The sequence below is a fragment of the Cynocephalus volans genome, chromosome 5 (genome assembly GCF_027409185.1).
Source record: "Cynocephalus volans isolate mCynVol1 chromosome 5, mCynVol1.pri, whole genome shotgun sequence".
Lineage (NCBI taxonomy): Eukaryota > Metazoa > Chordata > Mammalia > Dermoptera > Cynocephalidae > Cynocephalus > Cynocephalus volans.
In genome coordinates this window covers 45,915,270-45,942,772 of record NC_084464.1, presented here as the reverse complement: position 1 = coordinate 45,942,772, position 27,503 = coordinate 45,915,270, and the positions used below count along the sequence as shown (strand labels likewise).

Here is a 27,503-nt window from a genome sequence, read left to right as displayed (position 1 = left end):
GCGGCTGGATGCCCCAGTCTCCGTCCGGGCAGTCTTCCGCCAGAACCCCATCTCCCCTGGCTTCCTCCGCGCGCGCCCCACCATCCCCACGCCTACGCGGCCGGCGTAGCGGCCGCCTAGAGTCGCGCGGCCCCCCTCATTCTGGACGTTCTTTTACTCCACGCGGACTGGGAGGGCGCGATTCCCGAACACGGCCTGCGCTGCGAGCGCGCGACCGTCCCGCAGGCCCGTGTGGCCTTACGCCGATGACGCAGCGCGCCCAAGATGGCGGCGCGGTCGTCGTCGGGGGTGGCGGCGGTAGAGGGGGCGGCGGCCGTGGCGGGAGCGGCGACGGCAGCCGTGACGGCGGCGGCGCGAGACCTGGGCCGGGAGGAATGAAGTGGCCGCGGCGGGCCAGCGGCGGAGCCGTGTAGCGGAGAAGCGGCTCCCCCTCCCTGCTTCCCTTGGCCGAGCCGAGGGCGCGCGTGCGCGCGTCTAGAGAGGGCTTCCCACTCCTCCACTCCCGCGACCCGCACCGCATCCCGACCCGGGCCCGGAGGATGATGAAGCTCAAGTCGAACCAGACCCGCACCTATGACGGCGACGGCTATAAGAAGCGGGCCGCGTGCCTGTGTTTCCGCAGCGAGAGCGAGGAGGAGGTGAGGCGCCGCGCCTGGCAGGCCAGGGGTCGCCGGCCGCTTCGGGGGCCCGCGGCGCTGGGGGCGCGGCCGCCGGGGAGGGTGTGCCCGGGCCGCGGGTCGGGCCTCCCCGTTCGGCCGGCCTGAGGTTCCGACGGAATTTTCTGAGGCGAAAAAGAGGGGGAAGAAAAAAGGACCGTGAGATGGAGGGGAAGTGGGTCTAAGCGTGGCCATACATGATGCTCCGGCCCGAGGGGGATGTCAGTTTGCGGCCAGGGCACTTCGGGCCGGCCGCCTGTCACCGGGAGAGTGGCCGCGGAGAGAAGGCAGTGGGTTGAGAAGAGTGTGGCTTTCGGTCCAGGCCTCCCCAGCTTTGGTCTAGGAAGGGCAGCTCCGCTCTTGTCAACCCAGCACATGTTTGCAGAGGCCGCCGTGCACGAGGCGCAGAGCGGCCTTTGTGGCAGAAAAGTAGTTCATTTCATTGGCATGTTTGGGGTTTGCCGAGGGATGATGTGTGTCTTGTGAGCCCAAGCGAGGGAAAGGGGTCGCAGGAAGATTTAGGGCGTTGTGAACAAGCCAGAGCCAGCTGTCTATTTTACAGTGTGCTGGGTGTAGCCTGAGAAGAAAGGATATTTGATAAAATAATCTTTGTGGACTGAAAATTTTTCATTTAATTGGGAAGATCAAAAGCGGAATTTAAGATCTTCGCCCTGACCTTCCTCCACTGCCCTTAGGTTTGTTAGGAAAATAGAAATATTTTAGAATCAATTTCTTTTTGCTTAGGGTACTTAAAAAGAAAATCTCAGTTTTCCAAAGCCGTTTCTGTGGTGATGAACGGAATTCAGAGAAGGCACATGTTTTGTAAATCCACAAAGAATAGCTGCTTTGGAAATTCATAAGATGCCTGTGGAAATGCATTTCTCTCGTGTGTATGGTGGTAAAATGGCAGTTAAACTGGAAACAATGAAGGACGGTGAAATTTAATATGTTGTATTCCAGCGTTCAGCGGTGGGCTGTGGTGGCGGGGCTGTGCATCGTGTTGAAATGGGGAAAAGGAACTTGACCCGTTAGTTGTGAAAAGAACCTGTGATGAAAGAGACAGATGGACTGCCAGGAGTTGCTGTCCAGAGATATTTAGGAGGAAATGGGAATTTAAATTACTGCCTGAAGAAAATTAGTGAAGCACAAATTGTGCTGTTGAAGGATAGCATGTGTAGCAAAACAGAAGAAAAGGAGATTTGGAGATGTATACTTTGTTTCCTAGCATATATTATAAAAGTCCCTAAAATAGATGCATTGTAATAGGGATACTAAGCAGGGCCATGTTGTAAATTATGTACTGTTTTGGAATATATATACTTGAATGAAGTAAAATTATTGGTGGCGCTTACTGTTCCAGAGGCTTTGTTGGCTTCATTATCATATCATATTATGGGAAATCAGATGGGATCACAGGTTGTTAAGTGGAGGGAAAACTAATTAGCATAGTAATATGTCTTAACTATGGTTAAGTCTGAGCTCCCCAATTATAAGTAGGAGTGTGTATAATTTAGTTGTATGAATGATGCAAGACTTTGTTTAAAAAAAAAAAATCATACTAGAAATTGAAAATGTGAGTATTTTGGGTAAATTGGAAACTATAGATCATAAGTAAACTAACAAAGATTTGATTTTTTAATTTCTGTTAAAAGTTTTATGTAGTGGCATTAGCAGCATTAATGCTTGTTTAGGCTACTCCACTGTCTTTTGCAAGTCAGACCAGGCATAAGGCTTGCCTTTTAGAAGCTTAAATTTTTAAACTGTTAAAACGAGTTCCTTTTTTTTTTTTTTTTTTTTAAAAAGGTGACTGGTGAGGGGATCTTAACCCTTGGCTTGGTGTTGTCAGCACCACGCTCAACCATTGAGCTAACCAGTCATCCCTATATAGTATCTGAACCTGTGGCCCTGGTGTTATCAGCACCGCACTCTCCCAAGTGAGCCACAGGCTGGCCCTACAACGAGTTTCTTTAATGGATTAAAACATTTGACTGATCATGGAGTTTCTTTTATTGAATTTGTTTTTGAACATTGGTTAATGAGCAGAAGAATCATGCAAATCTTTAATTATAGAATCAGTGGGTGTTACAGCTAAAGCCTGGGATGGGCCCAGTTTAAACTTGTTTAGTTCAGTTAATCAAGGATGTATTAAAGAGCCTACTACGGGTGCAGCATTGTCCATGTGGGATTTAAAGATAAGCATTCCTCCCTGCCAAAAAAGTTGAGTAGTTTTAGATGGGATCCCTTAATTGGGAGGGTTTTGGATCACAAAATAATCTCTAGGGTGCTGTTCAACCCTCAGATTATATAATTGTATTGGAAGGGAAGTAATTTGTTAGTTCCAGAACTTTTATGTTCTCAGTAGATGTGCCAGAGACTGGAAGTATTAGCTACCACACATTGTGGGAATGTGAAATTCAAGCTTGATAGGACATTCAACCCAATTTTATTTTTTAATGGGGACTAATGGCTTTAATCAAGATAGAATGGCTGTCCAGTTAGCTTAGTTGGTTAGAGCACAGCCTTGGAATACCAAGGTCACAGGTTTAGATCTCCAAACCAGCCAACCATCAAAAAAACCAAGAAAACAGGCAAGATAGACTAGTTTACAGAATATTATTATTAGCATTAATATAATAGTAACATAAGTATAAACAGGATCCTGATTTATAAATTTAATTAACCAGTGTCAAGAAACATACATACAATGTGAAGAAAAAGAGATGAAAGTATTAGAAGATAATAGGCCATGGATCAAACCGTCTTGTGTTCTGATTTTTCAGCCACAGAAAACTATTTACAGGGCAGCAGTGAGAGTGGCTGAAATTCTGATCTAAGTTAGGATGTGTGAACATAGTTAGCAAGTTTATTGAGCACTCATTCACTGCCAGGTTCTGTGATATAGTTATGAAGGAGACAGACATGCAGGAGCTTAGAGTCTAGTGGGAGAAATGGAAGAACAAACAGAGCCAACAACATGATGAAAATGAGTTCCCTTTCCTTCAAACTTTGGCTACTTTTCCTGTTGATGAATAAGAATTAACAGGAAAAATCCCCCACTTACAAGTTCCGGTAATTGTTATTGACATTTTGATAAATGAAAATCTTTAAGTTTTGGGCCTTTGTGATAACTAACATATTTATTACAGTACTTTGAATTTGATGTACAGTGGATAGTCTCTTTTTTTTTTTTTGTCTTTTTCGTGACCGGCACTCAGCCAGTGAGTGCACTGGCCATTCCTATATAGGATCCGAACCGCCGCACTCTCCCGAGTGCGCCACGGGCTCGGCCCCAGTGGATAGTCTCTTAATCAACCTCTGCCTTAATGAACTTGGCGCACTGAATATTGGTGTTACTTGGCAGGCCTCTGGGTCTGGTATACCCCAATCATGTGGCTTCCCAGCCATTGAATTATGTGCTTAAATCAGTTTTATTTATTCCTGTATCCATTTATGTTCATTGTACTTGTTACTGTAATCATGCAATTTAATTAAGTATGGCATAAGCCAGTGAAATTTGAGTTCATAAAGAACAGTTTTGTGAGAAGTATTTCAAATGTTTTGGAAAGACTCCATAAATGCAAGCCACTAAAAGAAGTTACTTCTCAATTATATGGATAAGTAAACTGGAAAAAATTGAGGAGGGAGTCTTAAAAGTCTACAAGGACTCAGCACATAGATTACTTCATGTATGTTTTCAGGTTTTTGTTCTTTATAGAAACTAGGACTGGAAAACTGGTCATTATGGGTGTGGTATATGAAAGAAAGACAACTTGCAAATTGATAGTACTCTCTACTCAAAACAAGATTTTGGCCCTACAAAACAAGGATTAGCAGATAAATATAAATTGATATATTTGTTTGTTTGGCAGCTGGTTGGTAAGGGGATCCGAACTCTTGACCTTAGTGTTACCAGCACCACACTCTCCCAATTATATTTTTTAATCTGCCATATCGTCGACTGATACTTTATTTTAAACAGTATAGAAAACTGAAACTTGGGCCGGCCCATGGGTCGCTCGGAAGAGTGCGGCGTTGAGAACACCAAGGCCCCGGGTTCGGATCCCATATAGGGATGGCCAGTTAGCTCGCTGGCTGAGCGTGGTGCTGACAACACCAAGTCAAGGGTTAAGATCCCCTTACCGGTCATCTTAAAAAAAAAAAAAAAAAGAAAGAAAGAAAACTGAAACTTATTTCTTGAGTAAGATTTTATTATCCTGAACTGGGTAATATGACATTCATCTTTGTTATATTATTCAACTTTGCCTTCCAAAAGCACTTCCAGTGAGATTTTTCCTCTTCCCCCACTCCTTTCACTTTTTGGAGCCTTTGTGATGAGAAGTGAGAGACACTAGGGGTGGGCTTGTTTGTTCTCTGTGTTCTCTCACAGTAGGTGGGGTGGGGGAGTTTTAGAAATAGGCATTTTAGACAGTTGAAATATCTAGGAGTGTGAAATACACTTAGAAAGGCTGATGACACAGAATATATATCAAATGATATCACAGTGCCTGGGAAAGTTAAAGTTGCTCCTAAAGATTTTGTTTTTGCCCCCAAAATGAGCACTAATAGGACCATGTCAGTTAGACTTCCCCGTGCATTAAAACTGTATTTAAGAAGAAAGAATGAAACTGTCCGTAGGGTGTTAGGTTTGTTTGTTTTCTACTAGGAGCCCTGCATCTCTTGGCAAAGGGGAGCTGCTTTTCATTTTCTCAGATCCTTGAGCTCACCAGGTTGAATGGGGAGATGATTGACATTGGAGATCCTCAGTGGGCAGAGACTCTGGTGGCCTGAGTGTTTGTAAAATGCCAAGCGGAACAGGTAGGAGTACGTCACTGCGGATATTTTCCAGCAGGCTCTAGAGAAGAGAATGAGGCACAGGTGGCAATCCCAGAGGCGATAACCATGACAAAGGGCTTCTTCTAGATCCCAGACTGGTTGGGGAGTCATTTTGTAGCATATCTCGGTCATTGTGTAATATTACATTGCTCTAAGATTGTGATTGGGTGTATTGATCCAGTCATTTGACTGGGCATTTCTGTGCCTCATTTCTCAAATTCTTTGTTGGAGGCTTTTTTTTTTCACTTCTTCCCCCTGCCTGATACCAGTTAGTCAGTCATTTCTTCCATTACATCCTTTTCTTTCTTTTTTTTTTTTTTTTTAATTTTATTTTGTCGATATACATTGTGGCTGATTATTGCTCCCCATCACCAAAACCTCCCTCCCTTCTCCCTTCCCCCCGCCCCCCCAACAATGTCCTTTCTGTTTGCTTGTCGTATCAACTTCAAGTAATTGTGGTTGTTATATCTTCTCCCCCCCCCATTTTTGTGTGTGTGTGTGTGTGTGTGTGTGAATTTATATATTAATTTTTAGCTCCCACCAATAAGTGAGAGCATGTGGTATTTCTCTTTCTGTGCCTGACTTGTTTCCCTTAATATAATTCTCTCGAGGTCCATCCATGTTGTTGCAAATGGCAGTATTTCATTCGTTTTTGTAGCTGAGTAGTATTCCATTGTGTAGATGTACCACATTTTCCGCCATTACATCCTTTTCTGCCTCCTTCCCAAGATGTGAATTCTGGTTTGAAGTCATACTGCAGTCTCTATTCTTTTTTTACCACTCCTTGACCTAATCTTACTTTTTTGCTTTTGGGTGAACCTCATTTCTCAATAGAAATAGTGTTACGTATCTACTGTGTGTGAAGCAATATATGTCTTTCTTCACACTCTACTGCAAAAAAGAAGGGCCCTTGTTTAAGAATACATTTGTTTATGCATTCCTTCAGCATACTTTTTTTTTTTTTTTTTTTTTTTGGAGGCTGGCCAGTATGGGGATCTGAGCCCTTGACCTTGGTGTCATCAACACTGTGCTCTAACCAGCTGAGCCAACTGGCCAGCCCCTTGCATATATTTTTTTGAGAGCCCTACTATGGACTAGTCTCAGTGCAAAACCTTGGGAATACACAGATAAATAAGGCCATGGTCCTTCATAAAGTCAATTCCTGTATCTGTGCCCTTTCACTCCTGCCTACCCAGTGACCCTACTCCTATAGTTGTCCTGTCTCTCCTTCTCAACTTTATCATTCCCAAGGCAAAAAGGCTGTGATATCTCCCATCTTAGAAAAAAAAGAAATGCTTCCTTGACCCCATATTGCCTCCCGCTACCATCCCATTTCTTTCTGTCCTTTCATGGCAAAATTTTCCTGTAATTGTTGTCTTCACTTCTCCTCTTCCCATTCTCTCCTAAAATCATTCCAGTTAGGCACTTTTTTCTATCATTTGCTGAAGCCAGTCTTCAAGATAACCTACAGGTTACCAAATCCAGTGGTTCTCAATCCTCATGTTACTTGATCATTCCTTTCTTCTTGAAACACTTTCTTCACTGTGCTTCTAGGGCATCTCTCTAGTTCTTCCCTCCCTTTCTGGTTGCTCCTTAGTATTGTTGTAGATTCCTCCTCATTTTTCTGATTTCTTCATTGCAGTGCGTGAGGGCACAATCTTTGAGCCTCTTCTCCTCCCCACCGCCATTCAATAGATGATCTTTAAATACCAGCCCCATCTTTAAATACCATCTTCACACTGATTACTTTCAAATGTCTATTTGTAGCCCTGACCTCTCTCTTCAAATCAAGACTTGAATATCCTGCAGTCTACTCAATATTTCCATTTGGGTATTTGATAGACATCTCAAGCTTCCAATGCTCAAGCTGAATTCTTGATTCCATTTACCATAAGACAAATAGCAACAAAAACTTGCTTCTCCTACAGTGTTCCCTCTTTCGTAAAATAAATCTTCATATTACCAGTTGCTTGGGTTAGAAACCTTGGATTCATCCTTGACTTTTCCGTTTCTTATACTCATATCTAATCTTATACTCATATCTAATCTAACCATATCTCTTCAACCTTCCCTGTGCTTTTCTAGCCTAACAACCCTTTATTACCTTTTGCCTGGACTATTGTTATGTTTTCTTTACTGGTCTCCCTGCTTCTGCCCTTACTCCTCTAGTCTTCTCTTCCACAGCTGCTAGAATGATTCTTCTAACACTGTCAGATCAGGTCACTGAACTATTATTGTGTCAACTATTATTGCGTTGCTCCAATAGTGTTCTGTCTTAGGGTAAATCCAAAGTCTTAACTGTGACTTCCAAGGCCCTGGATGATGAGGTCCCTGCCATGGCTCTGACGTCATCTCTTGCCACTTTCCCTCTTTCTCATCCCTTTCGTCCAGCCAACATCTTCCAGCCTCCGTGCTGTTTCCCCTCATACTAGCTGCATGGCTCACTTCCTCACTTTAGGTGTTTGTTTATCAGACATGTCTTTAATGATCACCCTATATAAAATAACACTAGTCCATTGTCACTTTGTGTCTCTAAGCTTCTTGGCAGCACATATCACGACCAGACATACTATGTATTCATTTGTTTATTGCCTCTTTCCTCCCACTAGACTGCAAGCTAGTCCATGAGGACGGGGATTTTTGTCTGTTTTATTCGTTTCTGTATCCTCAGTGCTTAGAATATAGAGATGCTCAGTATTAGTTGTTGAATGTGTGAATGCATGAATGAACCCCTATAGTGCGTGCTTTCAAGAAGCTTATAGTCTATTGGAGGAGCTGATAGCCAACACACACTGAATGCTGGTGTCTACCAATAATGCATTGATAAGTATGTTTCAGAGAATTCTCCCAGCCCTTATTTCCAGTGTCTTAGTGACAGAGTGTCTGATAGAGTATCAGCCCAATGGAGTGTATGTGCATTAGGTTGTAAATATCTTCTGAATCTTGTCAGATAGTTCTATGACTTAGGATTTCTTACAGTCGTTGAACTTGAGAGTCTGTGCCTCTCAAGGACTTGTGAGGGTGTCTCACAGGACTTGTGTCTCACAGGACTTGTGTTGGGTGATTGATATAATGTACTGATCCCCAGCCCTAGTGTTGCAGTACCTGAGGGCAAAGGACTTTCATCTTGCTGGTATCCTGGAACCTTTTATTAATACATAAATAAATATATAAACAAGCTATAGTCAAGTGGTAGTTACTGTTTTAGTAACTTGTTTTTTTTTTTTTTTTGTCTTTTAAGTGACCTGCACTCAGCCAGTGAGTGCACCGGCCATTCCTATATAGGATCCGAACCCGCGGCAGGAGCGTCGCCGCGCTCCCAGCGCCACACTCTCCCGAGTGTGCCACGGGCTCGGCCCTTAATAACTTGTTGATAGTGGATCATAGCCAACAATGTATGTCAAATCTGGATTCTAAAGTTAATATTAGAGTAGGTAATTTGGAGATGGAGATCGATAAAGTATGGTCATAACATTTTCCTGTCATCATCCTTTTACTTTCTATCTCGGTTAAGATTTAAGAAACATGGTGTAAAGTTTTGGGTGCCGGGTCTTGAATCATTTGATTTATAGTAGTCAGCATGTGAAACCATCACAGGCAAATAAGATAATATGTAGGTAAAAGAAGAGTGACAAGTCGAGTTTGGAAATAAAATCCTCCAGCTTAAAATTTAGTAAGGAAACATATACTGAAGTCAACTTTCTGAGTGAAATCCTCTCAACACCCAAGAAAATTTCCTTGAATCTACTTTGAGAATTTCTACGCTAAAGTAATATGACCACAGTCTTTTCCCCTGCTTTCCTGACTGAAGCCTTTGCTTCTTAACCCTTTGAATAGGGAAAGCCATTAGTTCATTTTTTTCATTCATTTGTTTATTCATTCCTTCCTGAACTTTTATTGAGTGCCTGCTTCCAGGCCAGATGCTGTTCTGGGGACACAGTGGTGAACAAGACGGAATGAAAGCCCTTGCTCTTGTGGAGCATATGATACAAATGTAGGGAGACAGTAAATGAGCAAAAAAATCAGTGAATATGAAGGTTTTAGACAGCAGTGAGTGCTAGGCAGAAAATAAGTGCGTAATATAACTGAGAATGGGGGTTTTGGCAAATTTCGATGGGTGGTCCCTGGATGGCAAGGCAGAAGAAAGAACAATACAGCGGCCCCAAGGTGGAAATGAACTTGGCATGGAGGAAAAACGGGAAGTAGGCCACTTCAGCTGGAGGCCAGTGGTGGGGGAGAGTGGTGGGAGATGGTGGAGAGATGGGAGGGAACCAGATGTGTGGGGCCTTGTTATCCCTCCTGTTTTCCTGGTTCTCCTTTACTCTTTCCTACCTCTGTTACTACAAGTAAGCAAGCAAACAAACCAGTAACATCCCATGAAACCACCTTCTTTCCTTTGACTGTGAATGGGATGGTGAGTGTTTATTAGAAAAAATTGTTTTAAGTAATTTTAAGTTGGTTTAAATAATGTAAAGATGGAGATAAAAGACAGTACTATAATCTTTGTAAGAGGTTGGTCTGAAAGGACCCAAAGAAAATTTGAGACGAGAGAAAAGGAAGATGAAAAAGGAGAAAGAAGAAACTCCATGAAAAATAAGGGAATGCTTGCGTGAGGATGCTGAAGTTTCTTCACACACTTCTTAGGGCCGTTTAGGCAGAAAGACTCGTTTGAATAGGTGATATATAAACACAGAACAAAATTCGAAAGTCACAGAGGGTATGGAGTGAAAGGTGAAACTCCTTCTACATGTCTTCTCTAGCCACCCGGTTCCTCATCCTAGATTCTACCACTGTTACCAGTTTCTTATGTATTCTTTCAGGGTGTGTGTATGTAGCAGGCTGTTGCATATTAGTCAGTCAGGTATTTAGCTTATAAAAGATAATACTGAGATGCACTACAAATAAAAGATTTTGAGACAGTTTTTACTTACTAGAACAAAGATTTGCCAATTTTTCCTAGGAATTTATTAGAACCTAGGCCACTTGAGTACCTGTGCTTTTTCAACTTACCTAGTTTTATTGAGGTTTGGTTACCTTAAATGCCAGAGATCCTTCTAGAGTAGGGAATTGCTGGGAATGGAATGGTGTATGTGTGCGTGTGTGCGTGTGCGTGTGTGTGCATGTGCGTGTGTGTGTGTGGGGGGATCAGTTCTAGTGAGATTGAGGATGTGCTGGCAGTGGGCCTCTGTCAGGAGAGGGCTGGGGTATGGAAGTCATTTGCCTAACTGGCCTTCAAGCCCCTAAAAAGCAGCTCAGCAGTTGTCTGGGTCAGACTGGGTTTGCTGATTTCTAAACTGTCTCATTGTTTAGGCTACTCAGAGGGACTGGAAGACAAAGTACCTTCCTTCTCAATGTAATGTATAAGCCTAGACTTGGTTGGAAGCTGTTCAGTTTAGCAATATGCCTTTATCCCCAGGTGTGGGGTGGGGAGCAGTTAGAATTATGGGTGGAATTGTGGCTTTTCAGCTCCTCCTGAGACAGGGAACATGTCTTCAACTTTTTTTGTATTTTATCCCACCAGTATACCAAAATGCCAACGCAGCTGGGAAAACTTGACTGAAAAAGATTATTGCAGTTCAACCTCTTTATGTAATTTGAAATAGAAAAGATTACTAGAATGATACAGCTGTATTAGCAATGATGAACAAAAGTGGATAGAAACTCTTATAGTGCTTATACTTTTATTAAAAGGAAGGATAGAGATTTTTCTTTGAATATTTAGAATTCTAATGAAACGCGTCTATAAGTATTCTTTATGCTTTTATAAAACACTTTTCAGGTATGAGTAACTTTACCTAATAAATGTGTGGTTATTGTGATCGTGCTTGGGAATTTGCTTGATTATTTAATGTTTTCATTTGCTTCCTCTTTGTAGAATTGACTTGGTTGCCAGACTTATATTCAGTTATCATTAATTGAATATGCTGAGCCCTGACTCAGGGCTTTTACACCTATGACTGTGGTATCAATTTCTTCCCAGAAGGTTTTGCAGTTTGGGTAGTCTGCCCTTAGTAAGACAAAACTTTTAGATTTTTTTTTCTTTTAGTTTTTATTTTTATTTTATTATTTATTTATTAAAGAAAATGAAATTTTATTAATATTATTTTTTACATTCTAGGATGTTGTGGAGCAGTTAGGAGGGAGGGGGAGAGGGGAAATAGGAAAGAAATGGGATGGAAGGAGGGAAGAGGAAGAGCTGGATTGAGGCCTGTGGCACCCCCCCTCATTCCCATAGGGGAGACTGGGGGGCTTCCAGCGGTGTCTTGGTCATTACTGGGCTGGGTGCAGATGTCAGGGGGTGTGGAAAAGTCCTCGCCCCTCACTGTCCCAGCTTGGGAATTCGGGGCCCTTCTTGCTGCAGCTTGGTGGTTGTCACTGGGTTGGTTGCACGTCGCTGGGTTGGTTGCACTTGTTGGGGGGGGTGTGGCCAAGGCCCCAGGCCCCCCACTGCCCCTGCTTGGGAGAGACTAGGGTACTTCCTGTGGTGGCTCGGTGGTTGCTGCTGGGCTGGCTGCACGTGTGGGGGAGAAGGGCCATGGCCAAGGCCTGAGGCCCCCCCCACCGCCCCAGCGGGGAAAGCCTGGGGTGCTTCCTGCAGCAGCTCAGTGGTCACTGCTGGGCTGGCTGTGCATGGTAGTGGGGGGGGCATGGCCAAGGCCCTTATCCCCCACTCTTGGGATTGGTTGTGGGTGTCGGGGGGCATTGCCGAAGCCCCTGGCACTTCCCTTTTTCTGGCTGGGTTTCAGGGGACTTCTGGTCCTTCTATGTGTTATAGGTGTTCTTTGGTGAAATGAGACCTTTACTAGTTAATATGAAACTGTGTCTCTGGTTGCGGGTACTTTGTTTTTTCTTTCAGTTCTGTGTTGTATTATTTGCTGTTCCCACCATTTAAAATTCTGCACTGGAACTAATTTGTTGTCCTTTCCTTACTTCTAAAATGGGGGAACTTCCTGTGGGGATCAGTATTTAAGCTGTGTGGTTGAGCTGGATTGCTGCTTTGCTGCTGTTTCTCTAGGTAAGGCTTTTTGTGCAATTAAGGTTTTAATGATTGACTTTATAGGTACTTCCAGCTCTTGAGAGATCTGAAACTCTGGTCTGGGCCTGAGTCTTTTCATCAAACTGTACCCCATGCAATTCTGTACTCCTGACCAATCTCCACTGAGTGGGTCTGTGCTGATTGGGGTGCAGATCAGCTGTCCTTGCTGTGCCCCATTGTTCCCCTGGTGGGCCCATCTTCCCTACTGCCCATGCTCCAAACACTTCCCATGGGATGGGCTGTGAGGCAGTCCCTTGTGATGACTCACCGGCCTCTGAGTGGCTCCTTTTCTTCAGTTGTTGTGGCTCCTCACTCCTGTGTGAGTCCACGGGAACCCTATTAGTGATCTTGTTGGCTTGGGGGTCTCCAAGACCCTCTTCTCCCCTGCCACCTCCAAGCAACTTCATCTGGAGGGCACAGCTGTGGCTTTTGCCGGCTCCAGCTCCGTGCGCTCAGCATCTCCAGCCTGGACATGGCCTGGGCTCAAAACGATCTGAGTGGTTTTTTCTTTCTCTCATCGTGGCTTCTCCTGCCTCCATGCACTCTATAGGTCTCTCCTCCTCTTCCCCTGTGCTCTAGCTGCCCCAGCTTGGCTGTCGTTGCTTTTTTATAGTTATAAATTGGTTGACTTGTTGAAGAGAGTGATGCTGGGGACTGTCTATTCCGCCATCTTGACTGGAAGATCAAAACTTTTAGATTTTATTGGTAAAATGAGTTAGGAAGATAATCCAGAGAGTTTCTGTGTATAATAATTATATTTCTATGCAATTTTTCTAGATTTGACAACTATTTGATAAGGAGCTAGCTTGGGATCATCCTCTGCCATGCACTATGGGTGATTTTTCTTTCAAAAGGGAATTTTTTGTTACAAAAGTAATTGTATTGTGGTATCTATAAAGACTGCTTCAAACTGGGTTGGGCAGTTAGCTCACATGGTTAGAGCGTGGTGCTGATAGCATCAAGGTCCAGGGTTTGATCCCTGTACTGCCCAGTGCTTCTCCCCCACCGCCAAAAAAAGAATACTTCAAACCTAGGACTTTAAGATGTGTAGCATAAAGACTCTGAGCTTCGATCTGTTGGCTAGATGCAATTTAGAGTATAAAATAATTAGAGATGTGATGGAGAGAAGTGTTTATAGAAATTTGGAAGAGTCTAGGAAAAAAGATGAGCTACTTTATAAGGTAACTAGTGCATCACAAGAAATGTATATATGTTGAATCAGTATTTTTTTTGCGGGAGAGCTTTTTTGTTTTATTTTATGAAGCAGGCTTTAACATTTTTCCATTTTTTGTAGTAAAAATTTCTTCATGCTAAAGTTTATAAAATTATTTTAAATAGCCAAAAAGTAATCGAGTAAAATTAGAGCAAATATAACTGACAGTTACCTGGACACTGGTATTTCTATAAAAAATGCTTACCAGAATAGTCAAGCCCCCCCTGTACGTGATACAGTTTCTCTTTTTAGAATTGCCTTAAAGAATATTTGAGAATGTGTGAAATTTTAATGTCTTAAACCTGGTGTCCAAGACCAGATAAAAAAATGAATTTTAAAAATTCAAGTTTATGAAAACTGTAGGATGCTTCTTAAAATACATATCTTGTAGTCTCCAAGTTGTTTTGGTTAACAAGAATTTATTGAGTCTTTACTTTATGCAAAGCACTGTTCTAGGTGCAGTGATGATTTTAAAACTATGGACATGTTCCCCATTCTCCAGGAAAAATGCTTTTCTAAATTGATGAATTAATTAAATTACCTTTAGCCATTTCAATTCAGTTGAAGAAGTGGTATGCTATGTGTCTTATGTGGGGTCAGATAGAAAAATTAAAGAGGCAGGATTTAAAATACACGGAGCAATTAGAAAAATGTAGGTTGTGCTTTGGAAGCACTTCATTTTGGAGGCAAAATACTTAAGTTCAAATTCGATGTGTCAAAATTGAATTCCCATCTTTGGGATTGGACTGGTGATAGGGGTTTGAGAGGCAAGAAAAAGTCTGGCAGAATTACTGTGATATGATCACAGTAGTGAATCTTAGGCTTTTTTTTTTTTTTTTTTTTTTTTTTTTTAAAGATGACTGGTAAGGTGATCTCAACCCTTGGCTTGGTGTTGTCAGCACCACGCTCAGCCAGTGAGCAAACCGGCCATCCCTATATAGGATCCGAACCCGTGGCCTTGGTGTTATCAGCACCGCACTCTACCGAGTGAGCCACGGGCCGGCCTGTGAATCTTAGGCTTTAAGAAATGGATAGGATTTAGATAGGTGGAAAGGAGGGGAAAGAGAAGAAGAAGGGGACCTAGCACGATTGAGGGTGAGAATCAGTTTGTTTCCTGACAGAGACTCTGCGCATGTGAGTCGCGCACGTGAACCTGGGTTGGGGCTACAGGTGTGGCAAGGCAAGAGATGGGGGGCTGTCAGAAGAGGAGGAGTTTGGATTTGATCCCACAGTGAGGTACCTCAATTGTCCTTCAAAGGGTTGTTGTAGAAAGGCTTGTATGAGTAGAATTCAGGATGAACTCGATGGACTTTCAGCAGAGAGAATGGTTGGGAGAATGCTATTCTGTCCTAGAAGTGAGAGCCATGGCAGCAGCAGAATGGAGTGAAGGAGTGAATTAAGTGATGTTGCAATAAAAGGAGTGGACAGATTTGGTAGCAGATGGTATGTTAAAGATGAAGGGGCTTGTGGATAAAGATGACTTTTAAATTTTGAACCTGGGTGACAGCAAAGATGGAAATTTAGAAGAGAGGTTGGTTTTGGAGAGAAGATGGGACTTAGGTTTTGTCATGTCAAATTTGAAGTAATGAACTGAACTGAGCTGATGGTAGTTGGAGATGTAGGACTAGAGGTAGAATGAGAAGTCAAGACTACAGATAGAGAGGTGAGTGTCGGGGACTGTAGAGAGGGAGGGTGGAAAGTCAGCGCAAGAGAAAGTGCACAAAAAGAAAACCTAAGGGCAGGGACTGAGCGTGGGGCAACATAGTGGTCAGAAAGGCAGTATCATAAAAGCTGAGAGAACATTTTAAAAAGGTGTGGTGGGTGATAGTGTCAGACTTAGAACAGTCAAATATAATGAAGATGGTGTGTAGCAATGGAGTTAATGGTGGCTTTAGAAACTGGTTCCAGTAGAGTGGTAAGACAGACGTGTGGATTTGGGTTGATTAAGTCAGGATTTAGGAAAGAAGCACATTTTCTTCTGAGACTGGAGGGAGGATGAAAGAAAAAACCTAGAGCCTGAATTATATTGATGTGAATTTGAGAAGACTCCTTCCAGATGGCTCCATTCTAAGTTGTTGTTGCATGTCTTTACTGGAATTGGTCTGGTGATAGGGGTTTAAGAAGCAAGAAAAAATCTGGCAGAGTTACCATAGTGTGGTCAAGTGTGAAGTGATACTTTCATAAGGGGGTAGATTTGGAGGTTGAATGATATTTATCCTCACAAATAATTGTGGGCCTACTGTGTATAGAGCACCATGTAGGCACCACTCACAGAGGATATACTATGAGCAGGAGAAACAATTTTAGAAATCAGGTAATTTATAAACTAGTGAGCTCAAAAGAGAGAAATAGAACTTATAGTGTTTGTTTTGTGTATTTCCTTATCCCTTTGCATGTAGAAACTGGAGAGGGGAAAGATAATAGTAGAGATATTCCAATGTTGGAGACAGATTCAAGAGCATCATATAAGGTCAGAGGAATCAGGAAGTTGAGAGTCAGCTCCTTTATCTGTAAAATGGAAGTAAATAGTGCCCAATTAAGTTTCTATGAGGCTTGACTGAGGAAAGATTAAGGAAAGTGCCTCCCAGGCACATATTAAGTGCTCAGGAAATATTAGTCTTTGTTGCTAAAACAGAAACCACTGAAGGAATCACATTGGTCAACAAATAATGATGATATAGTGAGATAGGTGCTGTAAAAGAACCCTGTCTGGAAGGTTTTAGGAATGGAGGAGTAACTAATGCTGGATTGAGAAGTCAGAAACAGTGGGAAATGAGTAGATCTGGGTGTTGAAGGGTGAGAATTTTGCTACCACTCCAATACACATTGTGTAGGGATTAAATAAAGAATTAGATTCTGATCATTATAACTGACTTACATAGCTGCAAAAAGATAGACTTCAGTGTGGTATGTGGCCCAAAAATATAGGAACTGGGAAAGAAAGGAAAGATTTAATGCAGTAAATGGAACATTTGAAATTTGCAGTAAATGGAAGTTTGAAAGGACTTTATGGAAGGAGGTAAGAGCTGCGATTATATAATTTTTAAATTTGTAAACCTGGTAGTAACTTTAGACATGATCTGTCCAGCCACCTTAGTGAGATACGGAACTAAAACCAAAAGTGTGTTCAAAATCTGTCTGTGTAATAGGGCCGGCCCGTGGCTCACTTGGGAGAGTGTGGTGCTGATAACGCCAAGGCTGTGGGTTTGGATCCCTATATAGGGATGGCCGGTTAGCTCACTTGGGAGAGCGTGGTGCTGACAACACCAAGTGAAGGGTTAAGATCTCCTTACCAGTCATCTTAAAAAAAAGAAAAATCTGTAATATTTCTGATAAAATTATGTGCACAAAGACAGAACACGAATTTCTTCAGACAGGTCCACAAAAGGAGTTAAACAAGTAGAATGGAAGAAATTTGAATAAAAATTTATTTCTAAAACGGACTCTCAGCACCAGCATTCAAAAACAAACAAACAAAAACCCAGGTGGAATGAGAGGCTATAATACAGTTATAGAAGTGTAATCTATACCGACTTCAACAGCATCCGTCGTCTGTTGTCACCATTAGCTGCAGCTGATCACGAATCCCGGCACTAGTGCATGTGTGTTGTGGGAAGAAGCTGAATTTGTCAGAAGTGTGGATATTTCTGGCAAATCTTGAATGCCAAAAAAATACTTTTTGAAGGCAGTTTTAGTAGCCTTCCATTCATTATAAAGATTTTTCATGCTCACTATAGCAAATTTTGGAAAATATCCTCTTTTGAGCTCACTAGGTTATAAGTTACCAGAGTTCTCTCCTATTCATTGTTTATCCTTTGTGGTACCTACATGGTGTTTTGTACACAGTAGGCCCGCATTTGTTTGTGAGGATAAATATCATTTAACCTCCAATAATTTCCAACAAAACATATGAAAGAAATTATTCTCTTTATTATGATTTTTAGTTTTATAACATTGTGATTGATTTATAAACAATTTTATAATCTTTTTTCACCTATACTAAGCATTTTTTCCTAACCTCAATTCTGCATATACATTTTAAATGGCTACATCCCATAAAAATGGATGAAAGAACTTATTTAAATGTTCCCTGTTGTTGTAGATGACATTGTTAAATCACAAAGAAGATAGTATTAGTGACCACAGTAATTATTGGTTTATTTTTCTCTGACCTCACAGAGTACACATTCTTTTTTTTTTGTTTTTGTTTTATTTTGTCGATATACATTGTGGCTGATTATTGCTCCCCATCCCCAAAACCTCCCTCCCTTCTCCCTCCCCCCTCCCCCCCAACAATGTCCTTTCTGTTTGCTTGTCGTATCAACTTCAAGTAGTTGTGGTTATTATATCTTCTTCCCCCCCCCCCCCGGTTTGTTTGTGTGTGTGTGTGTGTGTGTGTGTGTGTGTGTGTGTGTGTGTGAATTTATATATTGATTTTTAGCTCCCACCAATAAGTGAGAACGTGGTATTTCTCTTTCTGTGCCTGACTTGTTTCACTTAATATAATTCTCTCAAGGTCCATCCATGTTGTTGCAAATGGCAGTATTTCATTCGTTTTTATAGCTGAGTAGTGTTCCATTGTGTAGATGTACCACATTTTCCATATCCACTCATCTGATGATGGACATTTGGGCTGGTTCCAACTCTTGGCTATTGTAAAGAGTGCTGCGATGAACATTGGGGAACAGGTATACCTTCGACTTGATGATTTCCATTCCTCTGGGTATATTCCCAGCAGTGGGATAGCTGGGTCGTATGGTAGATCTATCTGCAATTGTTTGAGGAACCTCCATACCATTTTCCATAGAGGCTGCACCATTTTGCAGTCCCACCAACAATGTATGAGAGTTCCTTTTTCTCCGCAACCTCGCCAGCATTTATCGTTCAGAGTCTTTTGGATTTTAGCCATCCTAACTGGTGTTAGATGGTATCTCAGTGTGGTTTTGATTTGCATTTCCCGGATGCTGAGTGATGTTGAGCATTTTTTCATGTCTGTTGGCCATTTGTATATCTTCCTTAGAGAAATGCCTACTTAGCTCTTTTGCCCATTTTTTAATTGGGTTGCTTGTTTTTTTCTTGTAAAGTTGTTTGAGTTCCTTATATATTCTGGATATTGATCCTTTGTCAGATGTATATTTTGCAAATATTTTCTCCCACTCTGTTGGTTGTCTTTTAACTCTGTTAATTGTTTCTTTTGCTGTGCAGAAGCTTTTTAGTTTGATATAATCCCATTTGTTTATTTTTCCTTTGGTTGCCTGTGCTTTTGGGGTCGTATTCATGAAGTCTGTGCCCAGTCCTATTTCCTGAAGTGTTTCTCCTATGTTTTAAGAAGTTTTATTGTTTCAGGGTGTATATTTAAATCCTTAATCCATTTTGAGTTGATTTTAGTATACGGTGAGAGGTATGGATCTAGTTTCATTCTCCTGCATATGGATATCCAGTTCTCCCAGCACCATTTGCTGAAGAGGCAGTCCCTTCCCCAGTGAATAGGCTTGGTGCCTTTGTCAAAGATCAGATGGCAGTAAGTGTGTGGGTTGATTTCTGGATTCTCTATTCTATTCCATTGGTCAGTGTGTCTGTTTTTATGCCAGTACCATACTGTTTTGGTTATTATAGCTTTGTAGTATAGCTTAAAGTCAGGTAGTGTTATGCCTCTAGCTTTATTTTTTTTGCTCAGCATTGCTTTGGCTATGCGTGGTCTTTTATTGTTCCATATAAATGTCTGGATAGTTTTTTCCATTTCTGAGAAAAATGTCTTTGGAATTTTGATGGGGATTGCATTGAATTTGTATATCACTTTGGGTAGTATGGACATTTTCACTATGTTGATTCTTCCAATCCAAGAGCATGGGATATCTTTCCATCTTCTTGTATCCTCTCTAATTTCTCTCAGCAGTGGTTTGTAGTTCTCATTATAGAGATTTTTCACCTCCTTGGTAAACTCAATTCCTAAGTATTTTATTTTTTTGGTGGCTATTGTAAATGGGCAGGCTTTCTTGATTTCTCGTTCTGCATGTTCACTATTGGAGAAAAGAAATGCTACTGATTTTTGTGTGTTGATTTTGTATCTTGCTACTGTGCTGAAGTCATTTATCACCTCCAAGAGTTTTTTTGTAGAGGCTTTAGGCTGTTCGATATATAGGATCATGTCATCTGCAAACAGGGACAGTTTGACTTCATCTTTTCCAATCTGGATGCCCTTTATTTCCTTCTCTTCTCTGATTGCTCTGGCTAGTACTTCCAACACTATGTTGAATAGGAGTGGTGAGAGTGGGCATCCTTGTCTAGTTCCTGTTCTTAAAGGAAAAGCTTTCAGCTTTTCCCCATTCAGGATGATATTGGCAGTGGGTTTGGCATATATGGCTTTAATTATGTTGAGATATTTTCCGTCTATGCCTAACTTATAGAGGGTCTTTGTCATGAATGAGTGCTGAACTTTATCAAATGCTTTTTCAGCATCTATAGAGATGATCATATGGTCCTTGTGTTTGAGTTTATTAATATGGTGTAACATATTTATTGATTTGCGTATCTTGAACCAACCTTGCATCCCTGGGATGAATCCCACTTGATCGTGATGAATAATTTTACGTATGTGTTGCTGTATTCTGTTTGCTAGTATTTTAGTGAGGAATTTTGCATCTATATTCATCCAGAATATTGGCCTGTAGTTTTCTTTTTTGGTTATATCTTTACCTGGTTTTGGTATCAGGATGATGTTTGCTTCATAGAATGAGTTGGGGAGATTTGCGTCCGTTTCAATCTTTTGGAATAGTTTGTAAAGAATCGGTGTCAATTCCTCTTTGAATGTTTGGTAAAATTCTGCTGTGAATCCATCTGGTCCTGGGCTTTTCTTTGTTGGGAGCCTTCTGATAACAGCTTCAAACTCCTTTATTGTTATTGGTCTGTTCAAATTTTCTACATCTTCATGGTTCAGTTTTGGGAGCTTGTGTGTGTCCAGAAATTTATCCATTTCCTCCAGATTTTCAAATTTGTTGGCGTATAGTTGTTTATAGTAGTCTCGAATGATTCCTTGTATTTCAGATGAATCAGTTGTAATATCGCCTTTTCTTTTCTAATTTTTGTTATTTGAGTCTTCTCTCTTCTTTTTTTTGTTAGCCATGCTAATGGTTTGTCAATTTTATTTATCTTTTCAAAACACCAACTTTTTGATTCATTGATCTTTTGAATTGTTTTTTGGTTTTCAATTTCATTAAGTTCTGCTCTGATCTTAATGATTTCTTTCCGTCTGCTAACTTTAGGTTTGGATTGTTCTTGTTTTTCTAGTTCTTTAAGGTGAAATGTTAGGTTGTTCACTTGCCATCTTTCCATTCTTCTGAAGTGAGCGTTTAATGCAATAAATTTTCCCCTTAATACTGCTTTTGCAGTATCCCACAGGTTTTGGTATGATGTATTATTGTTTTCATTAGTTTCAATAAATTTTTTGATTTCCTGCTTGATTTCTTCTTGGACCCATATGTCATTAAGTAGAATGCTGTTTAATTTCCATGTGTTTGTATAGTTTCCAGAGTTTCGTTTGTTATTAATTTCTAGTTTTTATCCATTGTGGTCTGAGAAGATACATGGGATAATTCCAATTTTTAAAAGTTTATTGAGACTTGATTTGTGACCTAATATGTGATCTATCCTGGAGAATGATCCATGTGCTGCTGAGAAGAATGAATAGTCTGAGTTTGTTGGGTGGAATGTTCTGTAGATATCTGCCAATTCCAATTGGTCTAGAGTCTTGTTTAGATCTTGTGTTTCTCTACTGATTCTTTGCCTAGATGATCTGTCTAATATTGACAGTGGGGTGTTCAGGTCCCCTGCTATTATGGTATTCGTGTCTATTTCCTTCTTTAGGTCTAATAGCGTTTGTTTTATAAATCTGGCTGCTCCAACATTGGGTGCATACATATTTATGATTGTTATGTCTTCTTGATGGATCAGTCCTTTTATCATTAAGTAGTGTCCCTCATTGTCTCTTTTTATGGTTTTTAGTTTAAAGTCTATTTTGTCAGATATAAGAATAGCTACTGTAGCTCGTTTTTCTTTTCTGTTTGCATGGCAAATCTTTTTCCATCCTTTCACTCTTAGTCTGTGTGAATCTTTATGGTTGAGATGGGTCTCTTGTAGGCAGCATATAGTTGGGTCCTCCTTTTTGATCCAGTCAGCCAGTCTGTGTCTTTTGATTGGGGAATTTAAGCCTTTTACATTAAGAGTTGTTATTATTGAATGGTGTTGATTTATTCCTAGCATTTTATTGGTTGTTTGGTTGTCTTAGGTGTCTTTTGTTCCTCGCTTTCTGATTTACTGTTTGTTTTCTGTGTTTGTTGGTTCCTTAGGTTGTAGATAGTGTTTTTGTTTGCTTGTTTTCTCTTCATGGATGCCATTTTTATTATACTAGTGGGTTTTGATTTTTCTTGGGTTTTTATGGCAGTGGTAGTTATTTTTCAGGAATCAAACCCAGTACTCCCTTGAGAATTTCTTGTAAGGGTGGTCGTGTGGTAGTGAACTCCCGCAGTTTTTGTTTGTCTGAGAAATATACTATTTGCCCTTCATTTCGGAAGGATAGCCTTGCAGGTTAGAGTATTCTTGGCTGGCAATCTTTGTCTTTTAGTATTTTGAAAATATCATACCATTCCTTTCTAGCTTTTAGGGTTTGTGATGAGAAGTCTGATGTTAGCCTGATTGGGGCTCCCTTATAGGTGACTTGATGCTTCTCTCTTGCAGCTTTTAAGATTCTCTCTTTGTCTTTGAGTTTTGCCAATTTGACTATGACATGTCTTGGAGAAGGCCTTTTTGGGTTGAATACGTTTGGAGATCGTTGAGCTTCCTGGATCTGAAGATCTGTGATTTTTCCTATACCTGGGAAGTTTTCTGCCACTATTTTGTTGAATATGTTTTCAATGCAATCTCCATTTTCCTCCCCTTCTGGAATACCCATGACTCGGATATTTGAGCGCTTAAGGTTGTCTGATATCTCTCTCAGATTTTCTTCAATGTCCTTGATTCTTTTTTCTTTCTTTTTGTCTGCTTGTGTTATTTCAAACAGCCCATCTTCAAGTTCAGAGGTTCTCTCTTCAACTTTGACAAGCCTGCTGGTTAAACTCTCCATTGTGTTTTTTATTTCGCTGAATAACTTCTTCAGTTCAGCAAGTCCTGCTTCATTTTTTTTCAGGACATTGATTTCTTTGTACATTTCCTCTTTCAGATCCTGTATACTTTTCCTCGTTTCATCATGATGTCTAGCTGAGTTTTCTTGTATCTCATTCAGTTTCCTTAGAATTATCACTCGAAATTCCTTGTCAGTCATTTCAAGGGCTTCTTGTTCTATAGGAACTAGAGTTTGAAATTTATTAACTTTTGGTGTTGTACTTTCTTGATTTTTTGTATTTCTGGTATCTTTTTGGTGTTTATTCATTGTGGCAGGGGGTTTCACAGTCCACCGGTTTGAGACTAATGACTAACTAGGATGTTGCTGTGGTTGCCAATTTCGTATGGCTCCCTCCGTGACTGCTCAGTTGGCCTCTAGTGCCTTGTGTGTGTGGTTGCCTCAGGTCTTGGGCTTCTCCGGGGAGCCACCTTTCTGGTCAGCTTGGACTCTGCTGGGCTGGTGGATTACGTACCACAGGGTGTGTGATCTCTGTTGAGCTTTCACTTCCTGTGCCGGACTTCTCCCTGTTCCCTGTGCTCTGGCCCAGGCTGTTGGATCGTGTAGTGGCGACCCCACCGGGTGTGTGGTTTCTGTCTAGTCTCCGCCTCCCAGGTCGCACATCTCCCCACTCTGTGCGCACTGTGCTGGGCTGGGGCGTGTCTTCTGCGCCCCTCTTCTATCAGCTGGGCCTTCAAGACCCTGCTCAGCACCGCCTCGCCCTGTTAGTCTACCAGGTTTCTGCTAGGCACAGATGACCGGTCTCTCTGGGTGCCTTTGTAGCACTGTGTAGATCTTTCTCGGGGCTTGTTCACCTTTGTATCCCCCCAGCATAGACCGAATCTAGCGCCCACCTTCAGCCTGCTCTACGGCAGGTTCAAGTGGACCTGGGAACTCTCCTGCCACACTATTCCCAACCAGAAATTGGTTAGGCGTTTATCCGAACTGGTGGCTGCAGAGATGGTATCTGCCTCCCAGTAACAGGAAGTTTACTGGGGGCTGGAGTCCAGGGTGTGGTGGAGTGACAATCGGCCCGCCTGTACTTCCTTGCCCTCCTGACACTGGCCGGGGACTGCCCCCGCCACCAGCCCCGCCAGGGAACCGCAGAGGGAGTGGGACGGGAGGCCGGCCCGCAGGCTCCAGAAAGCCCCGCGCCGGGCCAAGCAAGTGGGAAGGCTCAGTGATGGCCGAGCCGGGCGGAGCTGCCCGCACCTGGGAAAATGGAGGCAGCCCTGGGGCGGTGAGTGGCCTGGTGGTGCAGGCGGGTGCTGGGTGGGCGTAATCCCCCCGAACAGAGCTGGGCCAGGGGTCACTCACAGGGTTGTGCCAGGTCGGGTGCTCACTCTCTGTCTCTGGTTTGTCGCCTTCCCCGTTCTCGGCCGCTGCCGCCTCGGGCTGTTCAGTCGCGGCGCTCCTTGGGCGCTCCCAGGAATCTTCTTTAATGCCGGCCTGAAACCTCGAATCCTGAATAGGGCAGCTGGCCACCTTCAGCGCGGCCCTGGCCTCCGGGATCCTGTCTGCATCCACAGCAGCTCTGGCGCCGTGTTCCCTGTTTAGAGACTCGCTTTTGCAGCTAAGAAACAGTTCTTTTCCTGCTCCACACTTCAAAGCTGTTGCCTGTAAATGAGGCAGCCTCTCCTGCCGGGGGCAAAGTGGCGGTCACCCCCCACGACCGGCCACCAGCAGCGGTCCTCCCTTAAGAGATGGCAAGAGGAAGGTCCACAAGTTTCCCGGCTGCCTGAGGCCCAGTGGCCGCCTTTTCCACCTCAGCTACTCCGCGCCAAACACCACAGCCACCGCCATCTTGAAACTCCTGTACACATTTTTTTGAATATATGACTCTTAACCAACCATCTTAATGAATTACCCTCCTCCACTTTGCCACTCCTGTCCCTCAATGCTCGTTAATAAGAAGTAAGCGTGATTTTATTCATCTAATCAATGAACCACATAAACTGTGACTGATAGGCTAGAGAAGAAATATCAGACACTGTTACATGTATCAATAGGCATTTGTTGAGTTTAGGGCCATCTCTGATGATTTCAGAAAGGACCTGGTATAGATTTATTTGCAGTAAGAAATCAATAACACAATTCAGTAGTGATTATACTTACCCATTTCCCATGTTACATCTGTATCTACTGGGTACGAGACTTGCTATCTTCAAAGTGTATTTTAGTAGCTGTAAAATTGCTCTTTAAAGACACAGCAAAGTGATATTAAACATTTTTAATGCATTTTTGTTGATGATTGTCATTGACACAACAACAACTATAACAAAAAATTTTTCTTTGGTTTAGCCAAATAAAATATGTAGGAATTTACCTAGTACTGCTGGAACTCACTAACTTGGTTGTCATCTCAGTCCAAAATTAACACCATTGTTCAGCTGTCAAGTCCTCGCCCAGGGAAGGAAGTTGGATATTGATTTCTCACATTTTGGCTCAACTAATGTGTGGGACAGTCACTGTTGTTTAGCTGACTCCCACACCCATCCTGACCTCCCTTTTCAACTACATACTTCCCAGCCTTCTTTACAATTAGGGGTGGCTGTGTGACCTAGAAGCAGTTTTTGAAGAACCTATGTAGTTGGCACTAGTACTTACCTCTTCTGTTTTGAGTGTTGATGTGATATCTGGAGTTGTGGCAGTCACTTTGAGGCCATGAGGTAATAAACATGAGGTGGGATGGGAGAGTGCAAAGATATAAAGAGTCTGGGTCCTTGATGGCATTCAGTGGTCAAACTAGTGCCAGTAGCTGTCTTCCTCAATTTCTTGTTATATGAGAAAAGTAGGTTCCTATTTCTTTTAGCCAGTGTTATTTAGGTTTTCTGTACTCACAGTTAAAAGCATTTCTGCTGGATACAGCAGGAAGCCCCTTTAACACTGAGCTTTTACCTTTCCTACTCTGACTATTCCTGCACTTCAGTTCCTCTAGGTTAATGATTCTCAAACTTTTTGTTCTTAGGAACTCTTTATATCACTAAAAACTCATGAGGACCCTAAAGAGCTTTATTTATGTGAGTTATATTTATTGATATTTACCATATTAAAATTAAACCTGGGAAATCTAAAAAATATTGATTCTTTAAAAAATAACAGCAATAAGCCCATTGCATGTTAACATAAGTAACATACCTTTCTGAAAAATAACTATATTTTCCAAACAAAAAAAATTTAGTGAGAAGAGTGGGAGTATTTTGCATTTTTGGTAGATCTCTTTAATGTCTGGATTAATCGAAAATAGCTGGGTTTTCACATCTGCTTCTGCATTCATTGTCTTGTGATGTGTGGTGGTTTTTGGGGTTATTTTGTGTGTGTGTGGCTAGCTGGTGCAGGGATCCGAACCCTTGACTTTGGTATTATAACACTGAGCTCTAACCAGCTGAGCTAACAGACTAGCCTGTGATACGTTGTTTTGAAGTATCTGAATAAAACTGAACCTCACAAAAAAAAAAAAAAAAAAAAAAAAAAAAACTGAACCTCACACAGATATGCTGTTAGTTATTTTGTACAATGTTTCTTAATTTGGGTCTGATGGTTTCTCATGATTAGATTGATGTCATGTATGAGGGTACTTCAAAAAGTAGTGGAAAAACTAAAGTAAAAGATAATATGAATTTTTCTGTGAACTTTTTTGAAGTACCCTCATATTTTTGGCAACATATCAGAGTATGTGATGTTGATACACCTTATTACTTGGTGATGTTAACCCTGAATACTTGGTTAAGATAGGGTTTGCCTGGTTTCTTCATTGTAAAGTCACTGTTTTTCCCTTTGTAACAATTTTTGACTTTTAAAGAGTTCATCATGACTATGTTTAAAATATTCAATTCCTTTTTCTAAAACTTCGATTAGTCTTAGAATGAAGCCTTAGTAATATTTGAAAATGACTCTATAATAACATTAGACACAGTATGATAAATTATTACCATCTGTAAGACTAAGGGAAAGATAGTTTCCATCATTTTTCGTTTCTTATTTATAGTTTCATCCAGTTTCTTTGGAGTTCTGTTTCATGAATCAGACTTGCTGATATGGTCAGTTTCACCTTTTCAGCATCTTTAGACATGAATGGTACAGCTGTGGGTTGAGAAATGAGTCTTCTAATCTTCCTTTTTTAAAGCAATGACCTGACTTTAAATATAAAGAAGTTATTATGAGTATTTTCTTTTATTTTAGAACAAAATGTTAAATTCTAAAGTAACAGTTCTAATTAAAATAAAATTTTTTTTTACTTTAAAAATATTATTACAAAATAAGACAACAAAGTATACTGCTTATGTTTTTGTGTAGATATAAGCAAAACTTCAGAATATGAAATTAACGATATGTTGGACAGTATTAAGGTCACAAATTATAGCAGGGGTTACTGATGGTAGCATGAAACTGGATCAAAGTTAATATCTGAAAATGAACATATTTGTACCCTAAACCTATTATCTTAGAAAATTCTGGAAGACACAAGAATATGCAAGCACACATTCCATTAGTGGTCAGAGGAATGGCATCATCACTTATTATGAAGCCTCTGGAACACTCCACTGTACACACATCGGAGAATGAGAGCAGAAGAGGTAAATAACATCTTGGTAGTATTATGAAAATGTT

The 27,503-nt window shown here is 41.4% G+C and overlaps 1 protein-coding gene across 1 annotated transcript in view; it reads left to right on the top strand.

Annotated features, from left to right (window-relative positions):
* Positions 1-269: 269 nt before the first annotated feature.
* The window catches only part of NUDT3 (nudix hydrolase 3), a 99,191-nt gene continuing 71,957 nt past the window's right edge, over positions 270-27,503 (top strand). Inside the window, exon 1 of the mRNA XM_063097348.1 lies at positions 270-638. Coding sequence (XP_062953418.1) covers positions 540-638 — 99 coding nt within the window. The 5' untranslated portion in view covers positions 270-539. The remainder of the gene's footprint in view (positions 639-27,503) is intronic.